Source organism: Symphalangus syndactylus, chromosome 10 (genome assembly GCF_028878055.3).
Source record: "Symphalangus syndactylus isolate Jambi chromosome 10, NHGRI_mSymSyn1-v2.1_pri, whole genome shotgun sequence".
Classification (NCBI taxonomy): domain Eukaryota; kingdom Metazoa; phylum Chordata; class Mammalia; order Primates; family Hylobatidae; genus Symphalangus; species Symphalangus syndactylus.
In genome coordinates, this window is record NC_072432.2 from 38,372,404 (window position 1) to 38,396,834 (window position 24,431).

General features: G+C 35.0%; 1 protein-coding gene across 3 annotated transcripts in view; it reads left to right on the plus strand.

Moving 5' to 3' along the window:
* The window catches only part of DNAJB14 (DnaJ heat shock protein family (Hsp40) member B14), a 45,388-nt gene that overhangs the window by 3,327 nt on the left and 17,630 nt on the right, over positions 1 to 24,431 (plus strand). The window contains exons 2-3 of one of the 3 annotated variants that reach the window (XM_055296914.2): positions 13,055 to 13,226; positions 20,527 to 20,672. In XM_055296914.2, coding sequence (XP_055152889.1) covers positions 13,055 to 13,226; positions 20,527 to 20,672 — 318 coding nt within the window. Of the gene's footprint in view, positions 1 to 13,054; positions 13,227 to 18,867; positions 19,134 to 20,526; positions 20,673 to 24,431 lie in introns of those variants that run through there. The other 2 variants (XM_055296916.2, XM_055296915.2) reach the window with 2 other exon arrangements.

Genomic DNA, 24,431 nt, shown 5'->3' on the forward strand with positions numbered 1-24,431 from the left:
TGCTCTTAAAGACATGAATGTTGGAAAAATTAAGAAATATAAGGGTGAAAGTTGGTAGTACAAATGTAAGGCAGTATGTGATTACCAAATAAAGTGATAGGGGCTAACTGTGTAGTCCAAAAACCTTAGTTCAGATGCAGATGTTGTCTCTGACTCCTTTTTCACCAGTGACAAATTACTTAACTGGTCTGAGCCTTGTTTAGTTATATGTAAAGTGAAGATGTCATCACGGGATTTATGTGAGCTGAAATAAAGTTATGTGCCAGTACTCAGAGAAGTGTATTTTATATAGAACATTCTAGAAGATGTTTATTGGTACAATTTAAGAATTCAGGAGAGAGAAAGATCAAGGACATTTGTGTGAGATCCTGATAAAATATTTCATATAGAAGGAAGTTGAAGCTATTGGTTACAATTAGATTTTAAAATTTTAGCCCTGAATTTCACTTATACTAGTCCACCACCAAATTCTTATAACTCAGAAAGTTGACTGAATGTTCGTCTGGATATGCTTAAACTAAGAGAGGCAAAAGAAAAGATCACATTTTGATTTCCATTATTCTTACATGGTAAAACATGAGACTAAATTCCTGCTAGATTCCAGGATTTTTGTCCCATTAAAATATTATTTTTGCCAGGTAAGAAGTCTGATACATAAGACACTTTCAGAAATTGGCAAGAGTTTTTCTTGACAAAAAACTTAATCCCCACATGGATCTAGAATATTGTTTCTTTCCATGTTTTTAGTTGAGAATATTATTTTACAGTTTACTTATTGCAGTGGACTTCTAAGTGAATTCAGTTGTATAACTTTCAAATATTTTAAAGTATTGATATATATGAATAGCTACCACATAGAAAATATAAATATTCTAGAAAAATGTCAGTAAGCAGAACTCAGTAACTAGTTTCTGAATAAACTGTACATTTATTGAGTTATTGATATGTTCTGGATTTTCAGAGAGGGATACAATCTGTTTTAATGCTTTGCATTGCAATTTCATAATAATTGGGAGATAGTTTGAAGTGTAGATTTGTTTTTTTTTTAGAGAAAAGCATTTTTATTGTTTTCAGGAACACTAGTAATTTGAATCAATTGGTGGCTTACAGCTTCAAAAAAGGCCATTATTCATCTACTGTAATGAATGGATAAGTATGATAATCCAAATTATGTATTGAATAGTATATAATTTGCAGCATCTATCTGCACAATAGCAATTTAAAGTCCTTTTTCTTCCTAATTTTTTGCGACATTTTAAAATTTATATCTAATAAAAAATTCAAAGTTCTGTCTCTTTTTGTCTTACTTAAAACGGTTTAAAAAGTAGCTTTTAAAATTGTCATTATACATCTGGAGTATTATCCAACATATTCTTTTTAAGATAATTTCAGTCTTTTGTGTTTATGACTTAAATAAAACTTAGTGACAAGTACAAATTATACATTCAAAACAATTATTTCTATAGCACCAACTGAAGTGTTACAAAAATGATTTCCAAATTTCAACTAGTAGCCAAATTATTTCAGATATTACAGTTGAAGAAAGAATACTGATTCAGGGTTTGAATCTTAATTTAATAACGATGTGACCTTGGGTATATAGCTTAATCTTTCTGAACCTCAATTTCCTCATCTGTAAAATGGGGTTTGATTTATTCAACAAATTTTTACTGAATATACATTTTTCTGTCCCAGACAATATTCTAAGAACTGGGGATTCAGTGGATAGTAAGACAAAGTCCTTGTCCTCATGGAGCTTACCTTCCAGGGGAAATATGAAGTATCTGTCTGGTATATGACATAATAATTCCATTTCTGTCATTGCCTCTTCCTTTCCTGAGCCTCAGCTTTCTCGTTTGTAATCTTCGCAGGCTTATTGTGAGGATATTTTATTATCTTAAGTGCTGTAAGCATGTCATGTATTATTTCTATAGGAAAAAAAACTTGCATAGTACCTTGGAGTTGATAGTATGTTTGTCTGTTCTGTCATTTGTTAAAGTAATTATTTGAGCATAAGATAATTGCTTTAAATTAGGAGTAATCTCAATTTGTATTCAACTACTCATTCCATGCTTAGTTAACATTTAGTTCTTCTGCCTTGCTGACTTCATCCCTTACATTGCCTGTGTATATAGCTGTCTCTCTCTTACATTTAAAATACCTTAGTGGTCAGGAACCATTTTAATCTTAATTATCTTTTTTACTCCCATGATGCCTAACAGTATTTTACATATATTTGTGACATCTGTGGGCCTGGATTTTCTGGAATGATAGCTGTTTATTTAATTTTACTCTCTTCAATAAAGATAATTTGTTAAATAACTAAATGAAAATATTATAGCTGTAAGGCTTTCTATATTAATACATTCACAAATGAAGCTTTTCTATAATCAGCCTAAGTGCTCAAAAAAAATATATATATATATAGGGATTGTCTTTATAGCAAAAACTTGGAAAGCGTATAAATGTCCATTAGTGGAAACTGATTAAATTCATTGCATTCATAAGTTATGCACCTATTAAAAATGATGACATGGACTTGTGTTTATTGCTATAAGGTGATATCTCTAATATGTCAACAATTGAAGAAAATTAAGCTAAAAACAGGTAGATTATTATATTTTTTAATTTAATAATGTCTAAAAAGCTAGACAGCTAGCTAGCTAGAGTAACCAAAAGGGTATAGTGATTTTTTGGGGGGGATTGGGGGAAGAGTTGGAAGGGGATTTATAAGTGATTTTTACTTTGTTATTTTATTTATTTATTTTTGAGACAGAGTGTTGTTCTGTCGCCCAGGCTGGAGTGCAGTGGCAGTCGCAGCTCACTGCAACCTCCGCCTCCTGGATTCAAGCGATTATCCTGCCTCAGCCTCCGAGTAGCTAGGACTACAGGTGTGTGTCACAACACCAGCTAATTTTTGTATTTTTAGTAGAGACAGGGTTTCACCATGTTGGCCAGGCTGGTTTCAAACTCCTGACCTCAAGTGATCCCGCTGCCTCAGCCTCCCAAAGTGCTGGAATTACAAGCGTGAGCCACCACTCCTGGCCTGTTACGTTTTTTAATAAGCTGAACACACATGTTTGTATAAGCACACAAATAAAAGCTATTTGTATTTTGTGAGAAAGATAAAAAATTTATTTGTTTTTCAAATCATGTGTTCTGATATTCAATTCAGCTAATGGTAGACATTATATAGGAGTGCAACAGAAACTTAAGAATAAAAATAGATCTCAGTTCTTCCTTTTTGGGTTATCAACAAAAACATTTTAAATTCTATATTAACTTTTTCATTGGTCTTTAATATGGAATATACTAAATTACATGCAGATTATGTTAAAACTCCTAGTAGAGCAGTATGTCTGGAAGGTAAATGCATAAGATTGGATAAAATATTTCATAAAAGTGAATGTTCTCTGGTTTATAAGTACTGTCCCAATTAATGTTTGTAACACTGCACATTATTGTAAAAGAGATCCCATGTGATAACTAAGACATTTAATAAATCAGAAAGATCCAATGTGTTCTAAATTCTCATGGTAGTTGAACTGAGTCATCTTCTTAGGCATCAGTTCCAGTGATTATTAGTACTGACAACTTTGCTGATTCCATTTTTAAGATGATTAAGCTAGATTTTGAGGCCCAGAACTAATACAACTTGTCCACATTTTCACTTGATGGAGCCAAAGACTGTGTAGTATGAGCTCATGTATGCACACAGCTACTGTTAGGCAGAAGCCCTATGCATGAAATTCCAGAACAATTTTCATTATCAAAAATGCCAAAAATCTGTAACAACTATATGATTCTGCTTTAGCAATATCCAAAATCTAGGTGTTAACATGGAAAATATCCAGAGGAACCATGGGAGAACATGTTTGTGCTAAAAATGAAAGGAGGAACACACAGATAACTTCTAATTAGCATGCATTGGGTCATTGTGGCCACCTTTATTTGTTTTGTTTTATTTCATTTTTAAAAATTTTTTGAGATGGAGTCTCGCTCTGTTGCCCAGGCTGGAATGCAATGGTACAATCCTGGCTCACTGCAACCTCCATCTCCCGGGTTCAAGCAATTCTCCTGCCTCAGCCTCCCAAGTAGCTGGGACTACAGGCGTGCACCACCATGTCCAGGTAATTTTTGTATTTTTAGTAGAGACAGGGTTTCCTCATGTTGGCCAGGCTGGTCTCGAACTCCTGACCTTAGGTGATCTACCCGCCTCAACCTCCCAAAGTGCTGGGATTACAGCTGTAAGCCACTGCGCCCAGCTGGTGGGCACTTTTAAATATTAAACATATATAATCACTTTCATATCTGGCTCTACAATTTTTAAAAAGTTTTTTTTTTATTTATTGGCCGAAATATTTATATAAAGAGATACTTCCTCCTCCACCTGTCTTATGGTTATGCAGTGATATCATTTATATAGGAAAATCATGACAAATGCTTGATTGCTTTTATCAGTTTTCAAGAAAAGGAGGCTGTTCTTTTTCATTCTCCAAAAACTAGCAAGTTACCATTTTTTAGGTTTTTGGTCAGTGGGAGCCCCTTTATATTAGTATATTTAGTTTTGGAAAATTTTGAAATAATTTCAAACTTACAGAAAAGTTGGAAGAATAATACAAGCTTACACAAATATAAAATAATACAAACTTAATATAAAGAATACTAATTTGCAAATACATTTCATTTGCTTTGTATTTGTTAAAATTTTTACGTTTGCTTTATCATGACCTTCCTGTCTCCCTCTCTGCTACCCTTCTCTCTTTCTCTTCCTCTTTCTACACACACACACACACACCACAGTCTATTTTTCTGGAACCAATTAACAGTAGCTGTAGACATGATCTCCCATTACCCCTAAATAATTCAGCATACATTTTCTAAGACAAGGACACTCTCTTAGATAACCACAGTGTAACCATCAAGTTTATGAAATCAGTGCTTACACCTTACTCACATTCTGCCAGTTTTCTCAATTATGCCCCTTATGGCAAAAAAAAAAAAAAAAAAAAAAAGCACATGTCGCATTTATGTGGCCATGATGTTATATTCTCCAGATACCATCTTTTTTTTTTCTTGACCTTGGTATTTTTGATGAGTATACGCCAATTTTTTTTTTTTTTTTTTAAATTTCTGCTCACTGCAACCTCCACCTCCTGGGTTCAAGCGATTCTCCAGCCTCCCAAGTAGCTGGGATTACAGGCATGAACCACAATGCCCGACTATTTTTTTTTTTTTTTTTAACATGGTTTTTCCATGTTAGCCAGGCTGGTCTTGAACTCCTGACCTCAAGTGATCCGCCTGCCTCTGCCTCCCAAAGTGTTGGGATTATAGGCGTGAGCCACTGTGCCTGGCCTAGGCCAGTGAGTTTATAGAATTTCCCTCAACTTTTTTTTTTTTCTTTTTTAAATAAATAGAGACAGAGCTTCACTGTATTCTCCAGGGTGGTTTCGAACTCCTGGGCTCAAGTGATCCTCCCACCTTGGCCTCCCAAAGTGCTGGGATTACAGGCATCCCACCATGCCCAGCCCTTAATTTGGGTTTGACTGATATTTCATCGTATCTGTTTTTGGTGTAATGCTATGGAAGTGACGTGTGTTCCTTTTTTTGAGTCTCACTTTGTCACCCAGACTGGAGTGTAGTGGCATGATCATGGCTCGCTGCAACCTATGCCTCCTGGGCTCAAGTGATTCTTCTACCTTAGCCTCCCAAGTAGCTGGTACTACAGGCATATGCCACCACACCTGGCTAATTTTTGTATTTTTTGTAGAGGCAAGGTTTTGCCATGTTGCCCAGGCAGGTCTGGAATTCCTGGGCTCAAGTGATCAGCCCACCTCGGCCTCCCAAAATGCTGGGATTACAGGTGTGAGCTACCGTGCCCAGCTGATGTGTGTTCTTAGTGTAACATATCAGGAGACATATGATGTTGATTTGGTCCTTACTGGTGAGGTTACTTTGATCACTTAGTTAAGTTAGTGATTGCTGTTTTTCCCCACTATGATGTTATTCTTTGAGATGGAGTCTCCCTCTGTCGCCCAGGCTGGAGTGTATGGGACGATCTCGGCTCACTGCGAGCTCCACCTCCCGGGTTCACGCCATTCTCCTACCTCAGCCTCTCGAGTAGCTGGGACTACATGCGCCCGCCACCACACCTGGCTAACTTTTTGTATTTTTTAGTAGAGACAGGGCTTCACTGTGTTAGCCAGGATGGTCTCTATCTCTTGACCTCCTGATCCGCCCGCCTTTGCCTCCCAAAGTTCTGGGATTACAGGCGTGAGCCACCGCGCCTGGCGATGTTATTCTTTTCTTCTTTGTAATGAATACATGTTTTGTAGGGAAATACTTTGAAACTGTGTATGTGTCCTGTTACTCAACAAACTTTCACTATCTCTTTGTAGCATCCATTGGTTATTCTTTCCTGAAAAAATTTCTGATGTTTGCCAAATGTGGTTTTCTAATTCCATAATTCCTTCTACGTTTATCAGTTAGCATTCAGCCTCAATTGTCTGTTACAGATTCATGGTTTCCGATTTAATCTGTCATTATCATCATTTATTTTTGTGTTCAGATTTAGTTAGTGGGAGCCCCTTCAGGCTGGCTCCTGTGTCTTTTGGACATGTTCTCATTGTTCTTTGAATTTTTAAGTTTCCTAACACAAAAAAAATTCAGGCTCACATTTTACTTTCTCTGCCCTAGGAATCAGCTAGTTCTCCAAGAAGTCCTGACTCCTTTTACTGGACAATGGTATTTAGAAACTAGATATAGATACTACATGAACTCATAGCTTACCGAAGTGTCATTGTTTCTAGTCCTATCCGTGGACAGAGCCAGGAAATAAATATATGCGTGAATGCATGTATGTATATTTCTGTACATATGTGTTTTATATGTATTTGTGGTCTACACATATTTATAGTAATTTGGTCAATATTAATTTTAGTATCTGTGACACATGCACACACATATAGTATATTCACACACTTCCATTTTTAGTAAAATGCCACAGGGTTCATTCCAGCCATCTCCATTTCCATATTTGTGATTCTGTTCTCTGTTAGAGAATAAGAACAGAATGAGAAATGTGGCTCCCACTTATTTGCTCATTTTCCCTTTTATGTAATGAATTGCTTCATTACATAAAATCGAGCTTTTATGTAAAACTTTGTATGTATTTGGCCGGGCACGGTGGCTCACGCCTGTAATCCCAGCACTTTGGGAGGCCGAGGCGGGCGGATCATGAGGTCAGGAGATCAAGACCATCCTGGCTAACACAGTGAAACCCCGTCTCTACTAAAAATACAAAAAATTAGCCGGGCGTGGTGGCGGGCGCCTGTAGTCCCAGCTACTCAGGAGGCTGAAGCAGGAGAATGGCGTCAACCCAGGAGGCGGAGCTTGCAGTGAGCCAAGATAGCACCACTGCACTCCGGCCTGGGCAAAAGAGCGAGACTCCTTCTCAAAACATAAAAAAAAAAAAAAAAAAAACTTTGTATGTATTTTAGTACATAAAAGGCCATTGGTCCAGGCCCTCTTGAGCTCAGCCATGTTTTTGGTTGTGACTGTCTCTATTTTTAAATTTATTTTATTTTTTGATACAGTCTATGTCACCGAGGTTGGAGTGCAGTGACAAAATCATGGCTTACTGCAACCTCTGCCTCTTGGGTTCAAGCGATTCTCCTGTCTCAGCCTCCCGAGTAACTGGGACTACAGGCACGTGCCACCACACTTGGCTACTTTTTGTATTTTTAGTAGAGACGAGGTTTCACCATGTTGGCCAGGCTGGTCTCAAACTCTTGACCTCAAGTGATCCTTCTGCCTCAGCCTCCTAAAGTGCTGGGATTACAGGCGTGAGCCACCGCACCTGGCCATGACTGTCTCTTGAGTCCCAATAAGCTTCTTTGGTTCACGGTTCAGGCATTGCCAGCCCCAGATGCCAAAAGGAAGAGAAGGGAAAGGAAGAAGCCTAATAATTTTTCTATTAGAAGAAGGAAAGACAGGGGAAGCCCACCATTTAGAAAATATTCAAACCGTATCTACAGTGTTAGAAGATACTGTCATTACATGCTGTACGCTCTCTCTTAACCGTCATTTAGTCTTAGTTGTATAAATAACTATACATTTAATGCTTACTACTACCAGTCCTTATGTCAGCATATATGTAATTATTTTGGATTCCTAAAGCCTGTTTTATAGTGGATTCCCAGAGGGGCTTGTGAGAACTAAGCTCCATTAATTCTAGAATGTTGAAAACAGTTCATCTGTGGCCTTACTGCGTGAAGTTATTTTGGTGGATACAAAGTCTTTGCCGTACATTTTCTTTCCATTTGTATCTGTGTTACTCCATTGTTTTATGCAAGTACTACTGATGAACAAAGCCTGATGACAGTCTAATTTCGTCTCCTTTATAAGTCATTTGCTCTTTTTGCCTAGATATTTAGTTAATTTTATTAGAATATGTCTTGGTGTTAGTTATTCTTGGTCAGTATTAGGTCTGTGATTTGCCCTTTCATTTAATAGTTTCAGATTTTTTGTTTTTATGTCAGAAAAGTTTATTTGTTCTATTTTTTTGTTTTTCTTCAGTACTCCTATTGTATGTATGGTGGATCTTTACTGTTAATATTTGCTGTTTTCTCTTGAAATTTTTTTGTCTTTTTGACTTTTTAAAAAAATTTTTTAAATTTCCTTCCGGTATATTTTCTTTCTCTTAAAGCATTATCTGTTGTATTTATGAGTCTTTGTTTCTCCTAGTTTAGTCTTTTTTTAATTGATTTTTTAAAATGTCATTTTTTATTGAGTTTTATCACATAAGTTTTCGACAGATAATTTCTTTTCTTTTCTTTTTTCTTTTTTTTTTTTGAGACAGAGTCTTGCTCTGTCACCCAGGCTGGAGTGCAGTGGCTCAATCTGAGCTCCCTGCAACCTCCACCTCCGAGTTCAAGCAGTTCTCTGACCTCAGCCTCCCGAGTAGCTGGGATTACAGGCACCGGTCATCATGCCCGGCTAATTTTTGTATTTTTGTAGAGACAGGATTTCACCATGTTGACCAGGGTAGTCCTGAAGTCCTGACCTCAGGTGTTCTACCCACCTGAGCCTCCCAAAGTGCTGGGATTACAGGTGTGATCCACTGCATCTGGACAGTAATTTCTGATGTTGTTGTAATTTTGATATATATTGTTCTTTTATATCACACATTTTTTTTTAGTCTTTTCAGCTTATTTTGAAGTATTAAAGTGTTCATCTGTTTTGTTAGCAAGTGTTTGTGGTGTGTATTCATTGTCTTCAGAGGTTTAATTCATACTCATCCTTTTTTTCTTATAATTTTGTATCAGATTTGACTTCTGTCATTTTGCTTTACTCATTTTTATGTGCTGGTAGACTTTCTAAATACTTAGAGATCCTTCTGTTTTTGTGTAATGTTTAAAAATGTCACCTTGCTAAATAAGATCTTCTCATTCCTTTATCCTTCCCTACTTTTATCTGGAGTTTCTCTTTTCGTTTCTTTTCTGTTTTCCCTGTCCTCTTCAGTTTGGGTCCTGTTCCCAGCAGTTTCTTCTTGGTGTGGTTTTGTTCTGGAAGAGAGCTTTGATTGATTATTTTTGAGGGCATGTAGTGACTAGAGTCTTCCATGCCCTTCAAGCTTTATTGTGGACCCTTGCACTTGTGTACTATTGTAGTAGGCAAAACTCATTCCTTTTTACACACCTTTCCCAGTTTTGCCTGTTGTGCTGTATAGAGGGTCCCTGTTGGTTATTTTTATTTTTATTTATTTTTTATGTTCTGTGGGCTGGCAAATGCCCCTTTATTATACTCCACTGCGCACACAGATCTTGTGGCAGTTGGTGGTTTTTCCCCACCTTATATTTTGGGATTTTGTGCATGAGGTTTTCTCTGATTTTATGAGGGAATTCGGAGAGATTTAAAATTTAAGCTGATGTCAAAGCCTTTTCTCCAGAATTCCCACAAAAGTTTTTATGTCTAAATATTGTGAACCACTACCTCCCTTAGACCATGCTGGTTTCCATTCATTGTGATTGCAGACTAAATACAGACTATAGTTTAAAAATTGGCCAGGTGTGTGGCTCACACCTGTAAATCCAGCACTTTGGGAGGCCAAGGCGGGGCGGATCACTTGAAGTAAGGAGTTTGAGACCAGCCTGGCCAATATGGTGAAACCCCATCTCTACTAAAAAAAAAATTAAAAAATTAGCCGGGTGTGGGGGCAGGTACCTGTAGTCCCAGTTACTCAGGAGGCTGAGACAGGAGAATCGCTTGAACCCAGGAGACGGAGGTTGCGGTGAACTGAGATTACACCACTGCACTCCAGCCTGGCTCAGTCTCAAAAAAAAAAAAAAAAAAAGAATATTTATGTTATATTTCTCATTAATAACTGATAGATTGGTACCTAGTTGAGTGTGTGTGTGTGTGTGTGTGTGTGTGTATATATATATAACATTATATATAAATATATGTATACATATATTTGTTTTATAAATATTTACATATAATTATATATATATAAATAGCTTTATTGAGACATAATTCACATACCATACAATTCACTCATTTCAATTATACCATTCAGTGTTTTTTTAGTATTTTAACAGAGTTGCACAACAATTATGGAAATCAATTTTAGAACATTTCCTTACTGCAAAAAGACACCTCATTACTCTTTAGCAGTCACTCCTCATTTATTCCCAGTTCCACCTTCCCCCGCACCCCCAGCTTTGGCAATGATTCATTTACTTTCTGACCCTGTAGATTTGCCTGTTCTGTACATTTCATATAAATGGAACCATATAGTATACCATCTTTTATGACTGGAGTCTTTCACTTAGCATAATGTTTTCAAGGTCCATTCATGTTGTAGCACATATCAGTACTCTGTTTCTTTTTATTTTTGAAAATATTTCATTGTCTGGATATATCATTATCCATCAGTTGATAGACATTTGGTTGTTTGTATCTTTTTGCCATTGTGTATAATGTTGCAATGAACATTTGTGTATCAGTTTTTGTATAGCATGTTTTCATTTCTCTTGGATATGTACTTAGGAATGGGATTGTTGAGTCAAATGGTAACTATGTTTACTTTTTTAAAGAACTACTAGATGATTTTTCAAAGCAGCGGCATCATTTTACATTCTCACTAGAAACTTATTAGGGTAACAGTTTCTCCCCATCCTTCTCAACATTTGCTATTGTTCATCTTTTGGATGTGGGTGTGAAGTGATACATCTCTTTGTGGTTTTGATTTTTATTTCCCTAATAGCTAATGATGTTGAGCAACTTTTTTTGTGCTTATTGACCATGTGTTTGTTTATTTTGGAGAAATTGTCTATTCAGATCCTTCACCTGTTTTTTTAACTTGTGTTTTTGATCTTTTTATTATTGAACTGTAAGAATTCTTTATATATTCTGGATACATTTTTTTTGAAAATCAGGTATGTTATTTGTAAACATTTTTTTCCATTCTGTTGATGATAGCCTTTGAAGTACAAAAGTTTTAAATTTTGATAAAGCCCATTTTCTGTTTTCCTTTTACCACGTTTACTTTTGTTTCTGTAGTTAAGAATATTTTGCCTAAATCAACATCATGAAGATTTACTTCTGTATTTTCTTCTAAGAGTTTTGAAGCTTTAACTCTTACACTTAGGTTCATGATCCATTCCGAGTTAATTTTTGTGTCCAGTGTGATGGAGTCCAAATTTATTCTTTTGCATATGGATAGCTAGTTGTTGACCCACAAGTTCTGATATGTAGTATTTTAATTTCTATTCAGTTCTAAGTATTTTGTAATTTCTATTGTAATTATTTCTTTGATACACAAGCTGTCTAGATTTGTTTTGTTTTGTTTTTTCTTTTCCAGCCCATTTGTGATTTTTTTTAGTTACATTTTTTTGTAATTGATTTCTCATATAACTGTATTGTGCTAATAGATTGTGGTATATATATATGGCAATAATTCTCTGAGATTTGAAAAGGACCACTCTATGGTCTAGCGGTAATGTGGGCCTGTGAGAAAGGGATATTCACTAGTTGGGTATAATGTTATATCTCTTAGATAAAGCTTATAAATTTGATGTCTAAGTCATCTGTATCCTCAATGATTTCTTAAAATTTGCCTTATGTCAGTTACTGATTGAAATGTGTTAAAATCCACAATGATGATGGATTTCCCTTTTTTCCATTAGTTTTGTTAAAATTTTTTATGTTTAGTTTTAACTTTTATTATGGAAAGTTTCAAGCACACACAAAAGGAGAAAAAAATAGTATAATCACTCACCTGTCTTGAACCATTATGAATATATATGGCCAACCTTATTTCATTCACATTGTTTCTACCCCTACTTTTATGCTTCTCCTCCCTAGATTATTAAAAAGCAAATCCTTGATAAGACTTATTTTTTACACTCATTGTTCACATTTACTCTCATATTTACCACACTATTTGCTTACCATTCCTTTTTGCATCTCAGCCTATCTGTAAATGTTTTCCTTTTGCCTGAAATGTATATATTACAGTATCCTCTAGTGAAAATCTTTTAGTGATAAATTTTCTATTTGTTGGAAAATGTTTTTATCTTGTGCACTTTCTGGGAAATTAGTGCATAACTCAAGTTAGCAGTTTATTTTTTCTGAGCATTTGGATGATAATATTCCAGTGTCTTGGCTTCCATTGTTGCTGTTGAGAATTAAACAGGAAGTCTAAATTTCTGTTACTTTGTGGATGATCTCACTGGCTACTTTAAAGACTTACCTCTTTTTCTTTGGTAATCTGCAGTGTCACGTGATATGACAAATAAAATTATGTCATAAATAATTGAATGATTATAATCTCACGTTACTAGCTTTAACTTAACATTCTACTTCTAGATGGTTATTAGTGTTCTGTAAACAGTTAAGTACATAGGGGAATGCGTGCTAATTAAAAAGATCCTATGGTGAATCTTTTTGGAGATCACACTTCATAATTTGTCTGCTTTAAAACTTTCTTCTCAGGATCTTGTGTATGTACCTTGATGTAAACAGGCACAGTATACTTATCTTTCTACAGCACTATTGGAAATAATTATGAAAAATGGAAGCACGGCTGGAAATAGCCCTCATTGCCGAAAACCATCAGGTAGTGGTGATCAAAGCAAGCCTAATTGCACAAAGGACAGCACATCTGGTAGTGGTGAAGGTGGAAAAGGCTATACCAAAGACCAAGTAGATGGAGTTCTCAGGTAGGAATAAATATGGTTTACATCTCAATCATAATTGTTATTAATGTACTTTTTGATGTTATTAACACCTGAAAAAAGTGAAATATAACATTAGAAGAATAGACATCAAGGAATTGAACTCTGGGTGTGTCTTATGCTTCATATTCGTTATAAAACTGGTCTGTAAAGTACCAACTCTACCGAATATTCTATTTTTTAAAGTAACCTCAAGTTACAAAGCTTTTTCCAAATAATTTCTTTAAGAAAAATTATTGCACCTTTTTCACACAATATGTTGTTTATGTAGCAATATTAAAAGAGGATGAAGAATTGTTTTATTTTACATAGATGAAAATGGGAGAATTTAATGAGAGGAATATTGAATGTAATAGCAACATTTTCAATTTCCTACTTCTATTAGTGAAGGATTTTTTCCTATTTATATTCTTTTTGAAGGGCTATCTTTATAGATATGCAGACACTATAATGTCCTTTCGCAGAAATGTTAGAGTTGAAAAGCTGTAAACTGGGTTTTGGGTATCTGGCTTTTTTAATTTTATAAGTAAAAGGTTTTCTGGAAATGAAATGAAACTTTGAGTTTGAAACACTAAAGTCTGTTTTGTTTCCTGCTAAAGCTTAAGGAAGCTATATTGTTGTTGTGCTGATATTACTTTGCTAGGGAAACTAAAGATTAAGGATTTTGAACAGAGATTAATTCAAGAATTCTCATGGAGAGTGAATCATAATATAGTGAACTAACTCAAGTGAAGAGTAGTTGAAATTAGTTAGGTTGTCTTTTTCATTTGTCCTTTCTTGTCTGTTTCTCTTTTAATTTTATTTCTTTTTTCACCTTTTTACCCCATTCTCAACTTTTTATTTACCATAATTTGTGATTGAAGTGTATTTTGAGATACAGGTTTTATTTATTAAGGAAAGTGATTTGTTATCCTACCTTAATTTTAAAATCAAATACCCATATGTTTATATTTTGCATTTGTCCTTATATATGTAAATGCTAAAGTTTGATTGTAACATTTTATTTAAGAGTGATTACAATGAGAAAAAAGGATTCTCTAACTGAGTGTGGTGGCTCACGCCTGTAATCCTAGCACTTTGGGAGGCCAAGGCGGGCAGATCACCTGAGGTCAGGAGTTCAAGACCAGCCTGGCCAACATGGCAAAACCTCATTTCTACTAAAAATAGAAAAAGTAGCCGGGCATGGTGATAGGCATGTGTAATCCCAGCTACTCGGGAGGCTGAGGCTAAAGAATCACTTGAACCCAAGAGGCAGAGGTTGCAGTGAGCCAAGATCGCACCACCGCACTCCAGCCTGGGCGACAGAGCAAGACACCTTCTCAAACAAACAAACAAATGAACAACAAAGGATTCCTTAATCATGGTAAAGCCATGGTAGAGTATTTGATTAGTATGAATGGTAGTGAAGCACTTTGAGAATATAAATAATGCTGCTAACCACTTTTATACTTATAGTACTGTGTCAGAGGTAGCTGAATAAGTGAAAGAAGTGAATAAGTGAGAGACTTACTTTTGAATTTATTTCGTAAAAAGCTTTTATTAGTAAGCAGTATGCTTGAAACACGTTCCTGGAAACCACATTCGAAAACAAATTGTATTTGCTTATAGGATTTAATTTATGTTGGGAGAACATATTCTCAATGAAGGATTCAAAGAAAATTAAATGTATTATATATATATTTTTAAGAATATAGAATCACCTATATATTTGAAAGTTTACCAAAAAACTGTGGTTGAAAGTTTTGAAAAAGAAGACTCTCCTAAATCTGGTGTTATTTTAAAAAGTCTGTTTCTTCATTTCCTCTACCCTAGCCTTGAAAGAAAAAGAAAAGTAGTCCAAGGTGTGGTAAAAATAAGGAAGGAAGAGCATTGATGCCTCTTTGTACTGGTATTGATTATATATATATATATGTGGGGTGGGGTTGGTTTTGTGTGTATGTGGGTGGTTGTGTGTGTGGTTCTCCAAAGCCCAGAGGAACTGGCTGTAGGCAAGGAGACACCTTGAGAATGGAAGAATGAAAGATGATGCTGAGTGTAGATACATTCTGTATGTGGCCAGAGTTGGACAGGTGGAGACATAAAAGGTGGAAGGAATTTTTCTGTTTTCTCTGTCAAATTGGAGATGAGGTTGTCTTCTGAGAGTTAGAAGAAAAGAGATGAGGTTGAAAGCTTAAGAGTGGTAAAAGTATGGAATATTTGCAGAGGAGAAAAGCAAAGGGAATGAAATATTGCTGATTTAGCTTTGAGGCCCAGCCACATTTGAGACCATGAATTCTTTTAAGAGTGGAAGAAATAGCTTAGTAGTATACCTGTATTAGAGATTGGTCCTCTGGTCAATAATCTCATTATACCTTTTTAATTAAATGTATTTTTTTTTCTTTTGGGGACTAAATATGATTGGAACAGTCTCTAAGAGAATCCCCAAGTTTTCGAAATACTTCAGTCTGTACTTTATGTGAGTTTCTTAGCTGAATATAACTTTTATATTAGCCTTCATAAGTGTTGCTTTAGTGAGGGTACAGATCACCAGCAAACGCTTACGTGATGTATGTTTTTGTTTTTTCTTTTACCTATACACAGGGGATTTTTCTGAAGAAAGCCATGTTATCTTGTTGGTTAGCACGATTATGCAAACAAGTTGCTCAGTGACAATTTGGCTCAATGGGGAGAAGTCTTGCAATAATACTGCATCCATTGCATAAGTAAGAGCTAGCTTACAGTAAGACTGAAGAGAAAGTGTGTAACTTTGTAAACTAATATTCTGTTAAACTTGGCGGTTTGCTTTTTTTGAGTTGAAGTATATTGAAAAATAATTGAGACAAAGTTGTCATGGATCTTACTTGAAATTTTTAGTATACCATTGAAAAACTTTAATATATCATTTAAAAACTTTACAAGATCAGTGTGAAATTATTAACTGGAGTATCATTGTATTTATCAATTAGAAACACTGTACAACTGTTAAGTCAATTTAATTATGGGGATTTGAATTTAAGATTTGATTTAAGCTTCAGTTCTTTCAGAAGAAATCATTTTGCTAAACTTGTAAAATAAGTAATTCTTTTTCTCAGGAATAAATAAATGTTTCCTTAAACACTAGGTAAATTTGGAGTATATTTAAATAATTAGCTATATAGCACACATGAAAAAAACAGAATCGAAAAATGACCTTCCTCTCCCACCAACTATGCTTCCATGCACATAAGAGAAGACAAAGTCTGGACCAGGCAGAGTTTTCCCATTGTTGAGCTCCACACAGATCCTTTTGGCCTTGTTGTACATTATTTCCTTCCAAGATAGGTAATGGGTTACTCCTTTTTAATTTCTTTTAATTCTTCAGTGAGGCAGGAGAAGGTTTTCCTCTTTTAGAAAGCAGCAGATTGTAAAAAGTGTGACAAACACATGTAGCTGATGAAAAGGAGCATGATGAACAGCAATATGAATGAAAATAGATATATGAATGATAATTTCTCATTCAGATGTGAAAACTTGGGTGAATGGGTATATTTGGAGCATTACTTCAAATACTTAGTCTTCAGGCTGTCCATTGGTGATGATGACTGTAACTTCTGGCTTCTCAAGAATTTCTTCTCTAATATATAATGAAAAATTTAGTGTGGAGAAGATATGGTGGAGCTGAATACAGCTAAGAGTTAGTGAAATAACTGTTTTTCCTGTCTGGCACCACCCCCTTTTTTTTTTCTGTCTGTGGCAATTCTTAGCTTTATGACCCTATCTAGAGCACTGTAAATTTTCACCTACTTTGTCTACACTATCCAGCTGCCTTTTTAAGTTGACCAGGCTTTTGTGCTCAGTAATTATAAACAAGACAATTTAGAGGCTTAATCTGGAACATAATTAAACATCCTACACACTCAAACCAAGTAGTAAGGCTTTAGGATTGTTCAGTGTTTAATTTACCTTTTATTTTTTGCATTCAGGTAGTGTCTGCCATATTCGTACCTCTACACCTTGTCTCATAGTCTGTTTCACTTCTGTTAACTGCTTCTCTTCTATTCCAAATGATTTTTAGTACCAACTACGTTTTCATGACAGCATTCATCACATTTGATCTGAACATGACTTTTTAGATCCTCATCATTTCTGCTCTCAAATTGAAAGTCATCTGTCCATCCATCCAACATATATGGTGAACGAAACATAATCCCTGCCTTCAAAGAATCTGTGATCTAGAAGTGTTGTCAGACAAGTAAAGAGGCAACTGTAGTACACTGTGGTAATTGTTGGGATAAGGCTAAGTTCAGAGGATGTGGGGAGGATATAAGAGGGGCAGCAAACCTAGTCCTGAGGAATTTGGATTCTTAGGAAAAGGAAGAGCTAAGCCAGGGTCTGGAGAAGTTGTAGAAACTAGCTAACCAAGAAGAGAGGCAGAGAAGGTGTGTTCAGCACCAAAAACAATTGCAAAGATCTAAGAGGTAAGAGAGTCAGCTTCAATACTGATTGTAAGAAAGAAATAGGAAGATGATAGGTCACTTTGAAATCTGAAGGGTATCCTTTTTTCTGTATTCCAGTTCTGAGACAGCAAGATTTTCAAGTCAGATGAACAGATTTGAATTCTTAGCCTGTGAGGCCTTCCTTTATTACTTATTTGAAATAGGAGGCCTGCCCTTCCATTCTCTGTTTCTATTAGCTTCTTTATTTTTCTCCAGATATTTATCACCATATGATGTACATTATATTTTACTTATATATTTGTTTATTGCTTGTTCTTCTCCCAGTTGTAAATTTAATGTGATTTTGACTGTTTTATTCACCACTGTAGCATCTGAAATTGTGCCTAACACAAAGTAAATGCTTAGTAAATTTTTGTTGAAGAAATAAGTCCTCATTCTCATTTGTTACTTGGTTATGTGAATTTAGGCAATTTACTTAACCATTCAAAGACTGGTTTCCTCATTGGTTAAATAGGAATAATATCTACCAAATGAGGAGTAAATGAGATAATTTGTGTAAAATAATCAGTATAATAAAATTCTACAATTCTTTATGTGAAATCTTTGTGACCAAATGCAATTTGGAATTCAGAATTCTTCATATTTTAGAAAGGTACTAATATAGTTGGCGCTCTACATCTATGGGTGCTGCATCTGTGGATTCAACCAACTGTGAATTCAAAGTATTTGGTGAAAAATAACAATACAACAATAAAAAATAATACACATTAAACAACTAATATAGTGTAACAACCATTGACGTAGCATTTACATTGTCTTAGGTACTATTTATAACCTAGAGATGATTTAAAGTACATGGGAAGATGTGTAAAAGTTATATGTAAATACTGTACCATTTTATATCAGGGATTTGAGCATCTGTAGATTTTGGTATTCAAGGAGGGAGGATCCTGGAACTAATCCCCTGTGGATACCAAGGGATGACAGTGTATTATATATTATACATCTTAGAGTCTAGGGCAGCAGTCCATAACAAATAGTAACATTTCTACAGCAAAACATACAGGTATTCACACTTAAATGGGATAAATGAAGATTCTGTAGTAGCTTCACATCTTTTCAGGTCAGATTTTTGCCTAGAGGCAAAATCTAGAGTCCAATTCAGTTTTTTATGCAGTCAAATTAGTTATAGAATAACTTTGATTTTTCAGAGCTTTATGGATATTAGAACATTGATATGGGATGGTGGACCTGTACCTAACACACAGTAGGTGTTTTATAAATGCCCCTCATTTCCTTTTTTTCTATCACATAATTTCAAAACATTTCTAGGAGAATGAGTCTCTACACAGGTGGGATCATTCTCTTTTTTTGTTTACAGATACATGTCAAATGCCTAGAACACTGTCTGGGCATAGTTGGTATTCAATAAATATTATTGACTAAATAAAGGAAACGTCATGTTTTTGGAATAAAATTGATGTATGTTAATGTTTTTTAAGTATCTAAAGTAGAAAAATCCAATTTTAATTTCTGTAAATTTGTATAATTTTATATTACTTTCCCTTTTTACCCCCAAGTTCATATAACAAATGATAGATGCCTTCATTATATAAAGAAAGCTAAGGCTCATTTCCTTCAAAAATATTTACTGAGACCCTATTGTGTGCCAAGCACTGTGATAACTAATAGGTTTAATAGTAAAAAAAAAAAAAAAAAAGATCAATCTTGTCTCTTTTCTCTGAAAACTTTGAGTCAGTGTTTGCAGTTCTTTTGCTGCCAGTGTCCACTTATACCCTAGATCATTTTGCCTGTCACTACCTCTGTCATCAAGCCACCCACACATGGAACATATCTAAAGTTGCAAAGTACTCTCTAAAAATTTTGAAAATGTACTGTGGCTTTGTGGCTTTTGTGAAAGTAAATTACTAGGTTGTGGAAGAAGGTTGGCATCTACATGTACTTAATGTTCTCTGTTCCATTCAGAGTATTTCTTTTCTAATCCTAATATACTTTAAAGATTTCAGGATTAAATCTGTTAAATCTTTAAGGTACAAACTATATGTATCCTTAGAAATGTGCTTATCACAATGAAAATCAGGGATAACATTTTTTGAGTCCCATGTTATATTTTATCATGAGATGTTATCTTTTTCAGAGAGTGACACAGATAAATTATCTTTGGCATAATGGGGATGGCTGGGTGCAGTGGTTTATGCCTGTAATCCCAGCACTTTGGAAGGCTGAGATGGAAGGATCATTTGAGGCCAGAAGTTCAAGACTAGCCTCAGCCCCAACATAGCAAGACCCCATCTATATCAAAAATAAATAAATAAATAACTGGGCTAACTTAATTTGACATTTAAACCATAGAATACCGCAGTTGTTTTGCGTGTACTAAACTGTTGCTTTGATAGTTGGTTAGATCTACATTATGCAAGAACAAAATTTTTGGAATGTAATGCATGTTCATTCTTAGCTGTGACATACTTTTGAGGAGTTTGGAATTTCTTTATCCACTTACAAGTACTAAAAAATTATTCTTATTGTCTCATTTTAGTTACAATATATGCTCTGACTTTCATCCACAATTATTATGGGCTTTGCTTTACTTCTCTGTAGTTGTGATACATTACACTAAGGACATTTTCATGGTTTACTCTTCTTAGACTCGGGAAGAGGTTGGAGGAATGGTCTGTGGTCGAAAAAGAGAATGAAGCAGACTAATCCTTAAAGGGATAAGCCATCATTAGATTTTGAGAAAGAGTCCACAGATAGTTCTTTATAGTATTCTAATAAATTAAAAATTAGAGATATTACATGACCGTCTTCCTTGAAATTTACATTATAACACACTCTCTTGTTCACAGCATAAACAAATGTAAAAATTACTATGAAGTACTTGGAGTTACGAAAGATGCTGGTGATGAAGATTTGAAAAAAGCTTATAGAAAGCTTGCTTTGAAGTTTCATCCAGACAAAAACCATGCACCTGGAGCAACAGATGCTTTTAAAAGTAAAGTAAACCTTTTAAAGCAATTTTACTAAGCTGTCTTTAGAATTCACTTTACAGTGTTTCAGAATATTAAATCTGCTTTTGGACTGGTGCATTTAGAGACCAGCGTAAGCAAGAGTCTGGAAAATCCTTTAAAACTTCAGTATTAATTAGTTATACCCGAAGTCAAACAAATGCAGTTTGGCTTCACAAAAGCAACATTCCAGTTCTGATACAGTCTCAAGTAACTTTTCTAGGCACGTATGCATGCTTTCTTGTTTACCAGGAACAAGTAGGATGATGATTATGCATGAGCTTCTAGCGTATTGTCATCTGGTTCTAAATGAACTAAAAGCAAAATATAGTTTTTGTGAGTTTTTAAGGTACAAGAGACTGTCTGGAATTTGGATATTTAAGAAATATCTCCTCAGTGTTCTTTTATTTCTATTAAACTTTGCTCAGTTTTTTCATTTTATATATGTAGTTTTAGCTAATGTGATTTTTTTCTTTTTAAAAATTAATCTTTCCTCTTGCCTACTATTTATTTTTTATTTTCCATCCCAATATTCTTTAAATTTTTTTCCAATTTAATAAATGTCAGAGAAGTGATTTTGTAGTTTTATATTTTGTTAAATACAATTTATTTGTAATAATTAATTTCTAATTCATAATTAAATGCTTAAATTTGTGATTGTTCATTCTTGTGAATTTGTCATTCATAAAGCCAGTGTAAAATGTTTACAGTACAATGGTGGGGTCTTAGAATAACTGGAAGTAGATACTCATTTTAAACATCTTCCAAAAAGATAGAAGAATCAATTGGTCCTTCATGAAAACACTGTTAAGATTGTTTCCAAAACAGTTTTATTTCTTGAAGGAAGTTGCCAAGGAAAATACATTTGGGAATTAATAATATATTCCAATAAAAGCCACTGCCAAAGTGGTGCTGGTGAAAGTAAAATACCACTGTGACAGCGAGGGCTGTCTCAGTTTGTTTCCTTAAAGTAAAAGTGGCATGTTGAAAGTACAGGAAAAGCTTTACTCGAAAACACTAACTTGCAAATTACATTTCCTTCAGTTTATTACCTGAAGAATGTGTCCAGAAAATAGTGCCATTATTTTATTTCCTCCAAATACACACCTTTATTAAACAAAAATAAGGCTTTCATTTTGAAAAATAACACAGATAATAGCACTTAGGTTAATTTATAAATCAATAATACAGAAAGTTGGGAAATTTCTGATGGAATTGTCAAATAGAATAAATATTTGTTTAATTTGTTTTATAGCTTGAGCCTAATGTATGCAGTCACAGAGTTACCAGAAGAAGTAACTGAAATCTTTAAATAGCTAACTTATTATCATATATTCCCCCAAAAGCTAAAAGTGAGTTTAGATTTATGAGTTCCACAAATTTAATGTAAAATTTTTTGAATTTTAAAAATGTTTAAAATATTTTGGCAGTGGGTTATTTGTATGTTTGTGATCTGCTAAGTGATTTCAATGTTAATTCTTTATTAACGCTAAGAACATTAAACTATTTCTTCCACTTCTGTATTGAAGTCATGTTAGCATCTTGGAATAACAATGTATGTAACATATTTCTACAGCCTGTGTTGCATTTTGAATAGGTTAGCAACATAGATGTCACCTAAGGAAGCCAGCTAGACACTCAGTAGGGTTTTACAAAGCTGGTTACACTTTCGTGTGGTACATTTCAGAGTTTAGTGCTCTACTTTGCAAAACTAGAAACTTAATACTTACCAACATGCTGGGAAGTGATTTATATCTGAGGAGAGGATACATTGTTCAATACACAAAGATTTGATTACCCGTAAATCAGAATGCCAGTTTATTAGTCCCAAAGAGGAATCAGAATAGGGAATTGGCCGATGAGCCCATTTTTCACTGATGGAAACTGCATAGAAAACTCAAGTTGTAATCCACACACGCTTGGCGAGTAACAGTAGTTAATGGGATGGTAACAGAGAAGGTTAACTAGATAGCTTAGACTTTCATTTATGCTGGGTAGTAAGAAAGGCTTCCCTCATGATGTCAGTGGAGATCATGTGGACTTTCACCTCCACCTGGCAGTAAAAGGGTGCTCATTCTCCCTGCTGGGGTAGTATCAGAGGTAGCCTAATGTACAGTCAGGACTTCAGTCACCACCCAGAGGTAACAAAGTCATTTCCTTATGGTATCAGGGAAGTTAAATGGAGAACAGTAATGAAGTATCTCTTCTCCTCCTAGCCAGCGAGATGTGAGTGGAGGCCTAATGTTCCCATAAGGGAACTTACATATCTATCCAGTGGGACCCCTCCCCTTGAGTGTCTTCAGAGGCCAAGGGAAAAACCCTGGACTTCCACTCCCACTTAGGAACAATGAGATGGTATTCCCCCTTCTCTTCCAAAGTGGAGTCAGAGGAATACAATAAAAACAAAATATGTAAATAAGATCCAGACTGTCATAAGATAATACCCAAATTACAAAGTTTCAGTTGAAAATTACTTGTCAGTCTAAGAACCAGGAATATCTCACACTCTATAAATGTTTATGATCATATAGATGTTTCAATGAGTCATCATATAAATGTTTGAAATGACGCCTTACCTATAGGGGGAAAAGCAATTTAAATGACAGCACATTTCACATCAGAAACCACAGAGGCCAGAAAGAAGTGGCACATTTTTCAAGTGCTGAAGGAAAAGGAACTGTCAACCTAGAATCCTATACTCAGCAAAAATATCTTTCAGGAATGAAGGGGAAATCAAGACATTTTTCAGATGAAGGAAAAATGGGAAAATTTGTCATGAGCAAATACAACCTAAGAGAATAGCTAAAGGAAGTTCTTTAAACAAAAGGACACAATAAAGGAAAGAATCTTGAAATATCAAGAGGAGATAAAGAACATGGTACTCTGGTATTATTTGCGGTGCCCCAAAGTTCGTATGTTGAAACCTAGTCACAAATATGATGGTATTAGGAGGTGAGACCTTTGGGAGGTCAGATTCCACCTTGTGAAGACACAGCTAGAAGGAACCATTTGTGAACCAGAAAGCAGGCCCTCACCAGACACTGAGTCTGCCAGTGTTTTGATCTAAGCCTCTGTAGCTGTGAGAAATAGATTTGGTTATAAACTATGCAGTTTATGATATTTTGTTATAGCAGTCTGAATGGACTAAGACACATGGTAAGCAAAAATATGGTTAAATACAATATACTTTTGCTTCTCAAGTTTCTAAATTATGTTTGATATTTGAAGCAAAACTTATAACATTGTCTGATAAGGTTTTAGATGTATGTAAAGAAAATATATAACGCAATTTTTTGTTTGTTTGTTTGTTTGTTTGAGATGTAGTCTCTGTCGCCCAGGCTAGAGTGCAGTGGCACAATCTTTGCTCACTGCAACCTCTGCCTCACGGATTCAAGTGATTTTCCTGCCTCAGTCTCCCAAGTAGCTGGGATTACAGGCACGCACCACCACACCCAGCTAATTTTTTTGTATTTTTAGTAGAGACGGGGTTTCACCATGTTGGCCAGGATGGTCTCTATCTCTCGATTGCATGATCCACCCGCCTCAGCCTCCCAAAGTGCTGGGATTACAGGCTTGAGCAACCGTGCCGGGCTGACAATTATGTTTTAAATGGAGGAAGATAAAGGGAAGTAAAGGGAGGTAAGGATTCTGTACTTAATTCAAACTAACAAAATGATGACACCAGAGGGTTACAAATTATGTATATATTATGTATATATAATACATATAAATTATGTATATATAAT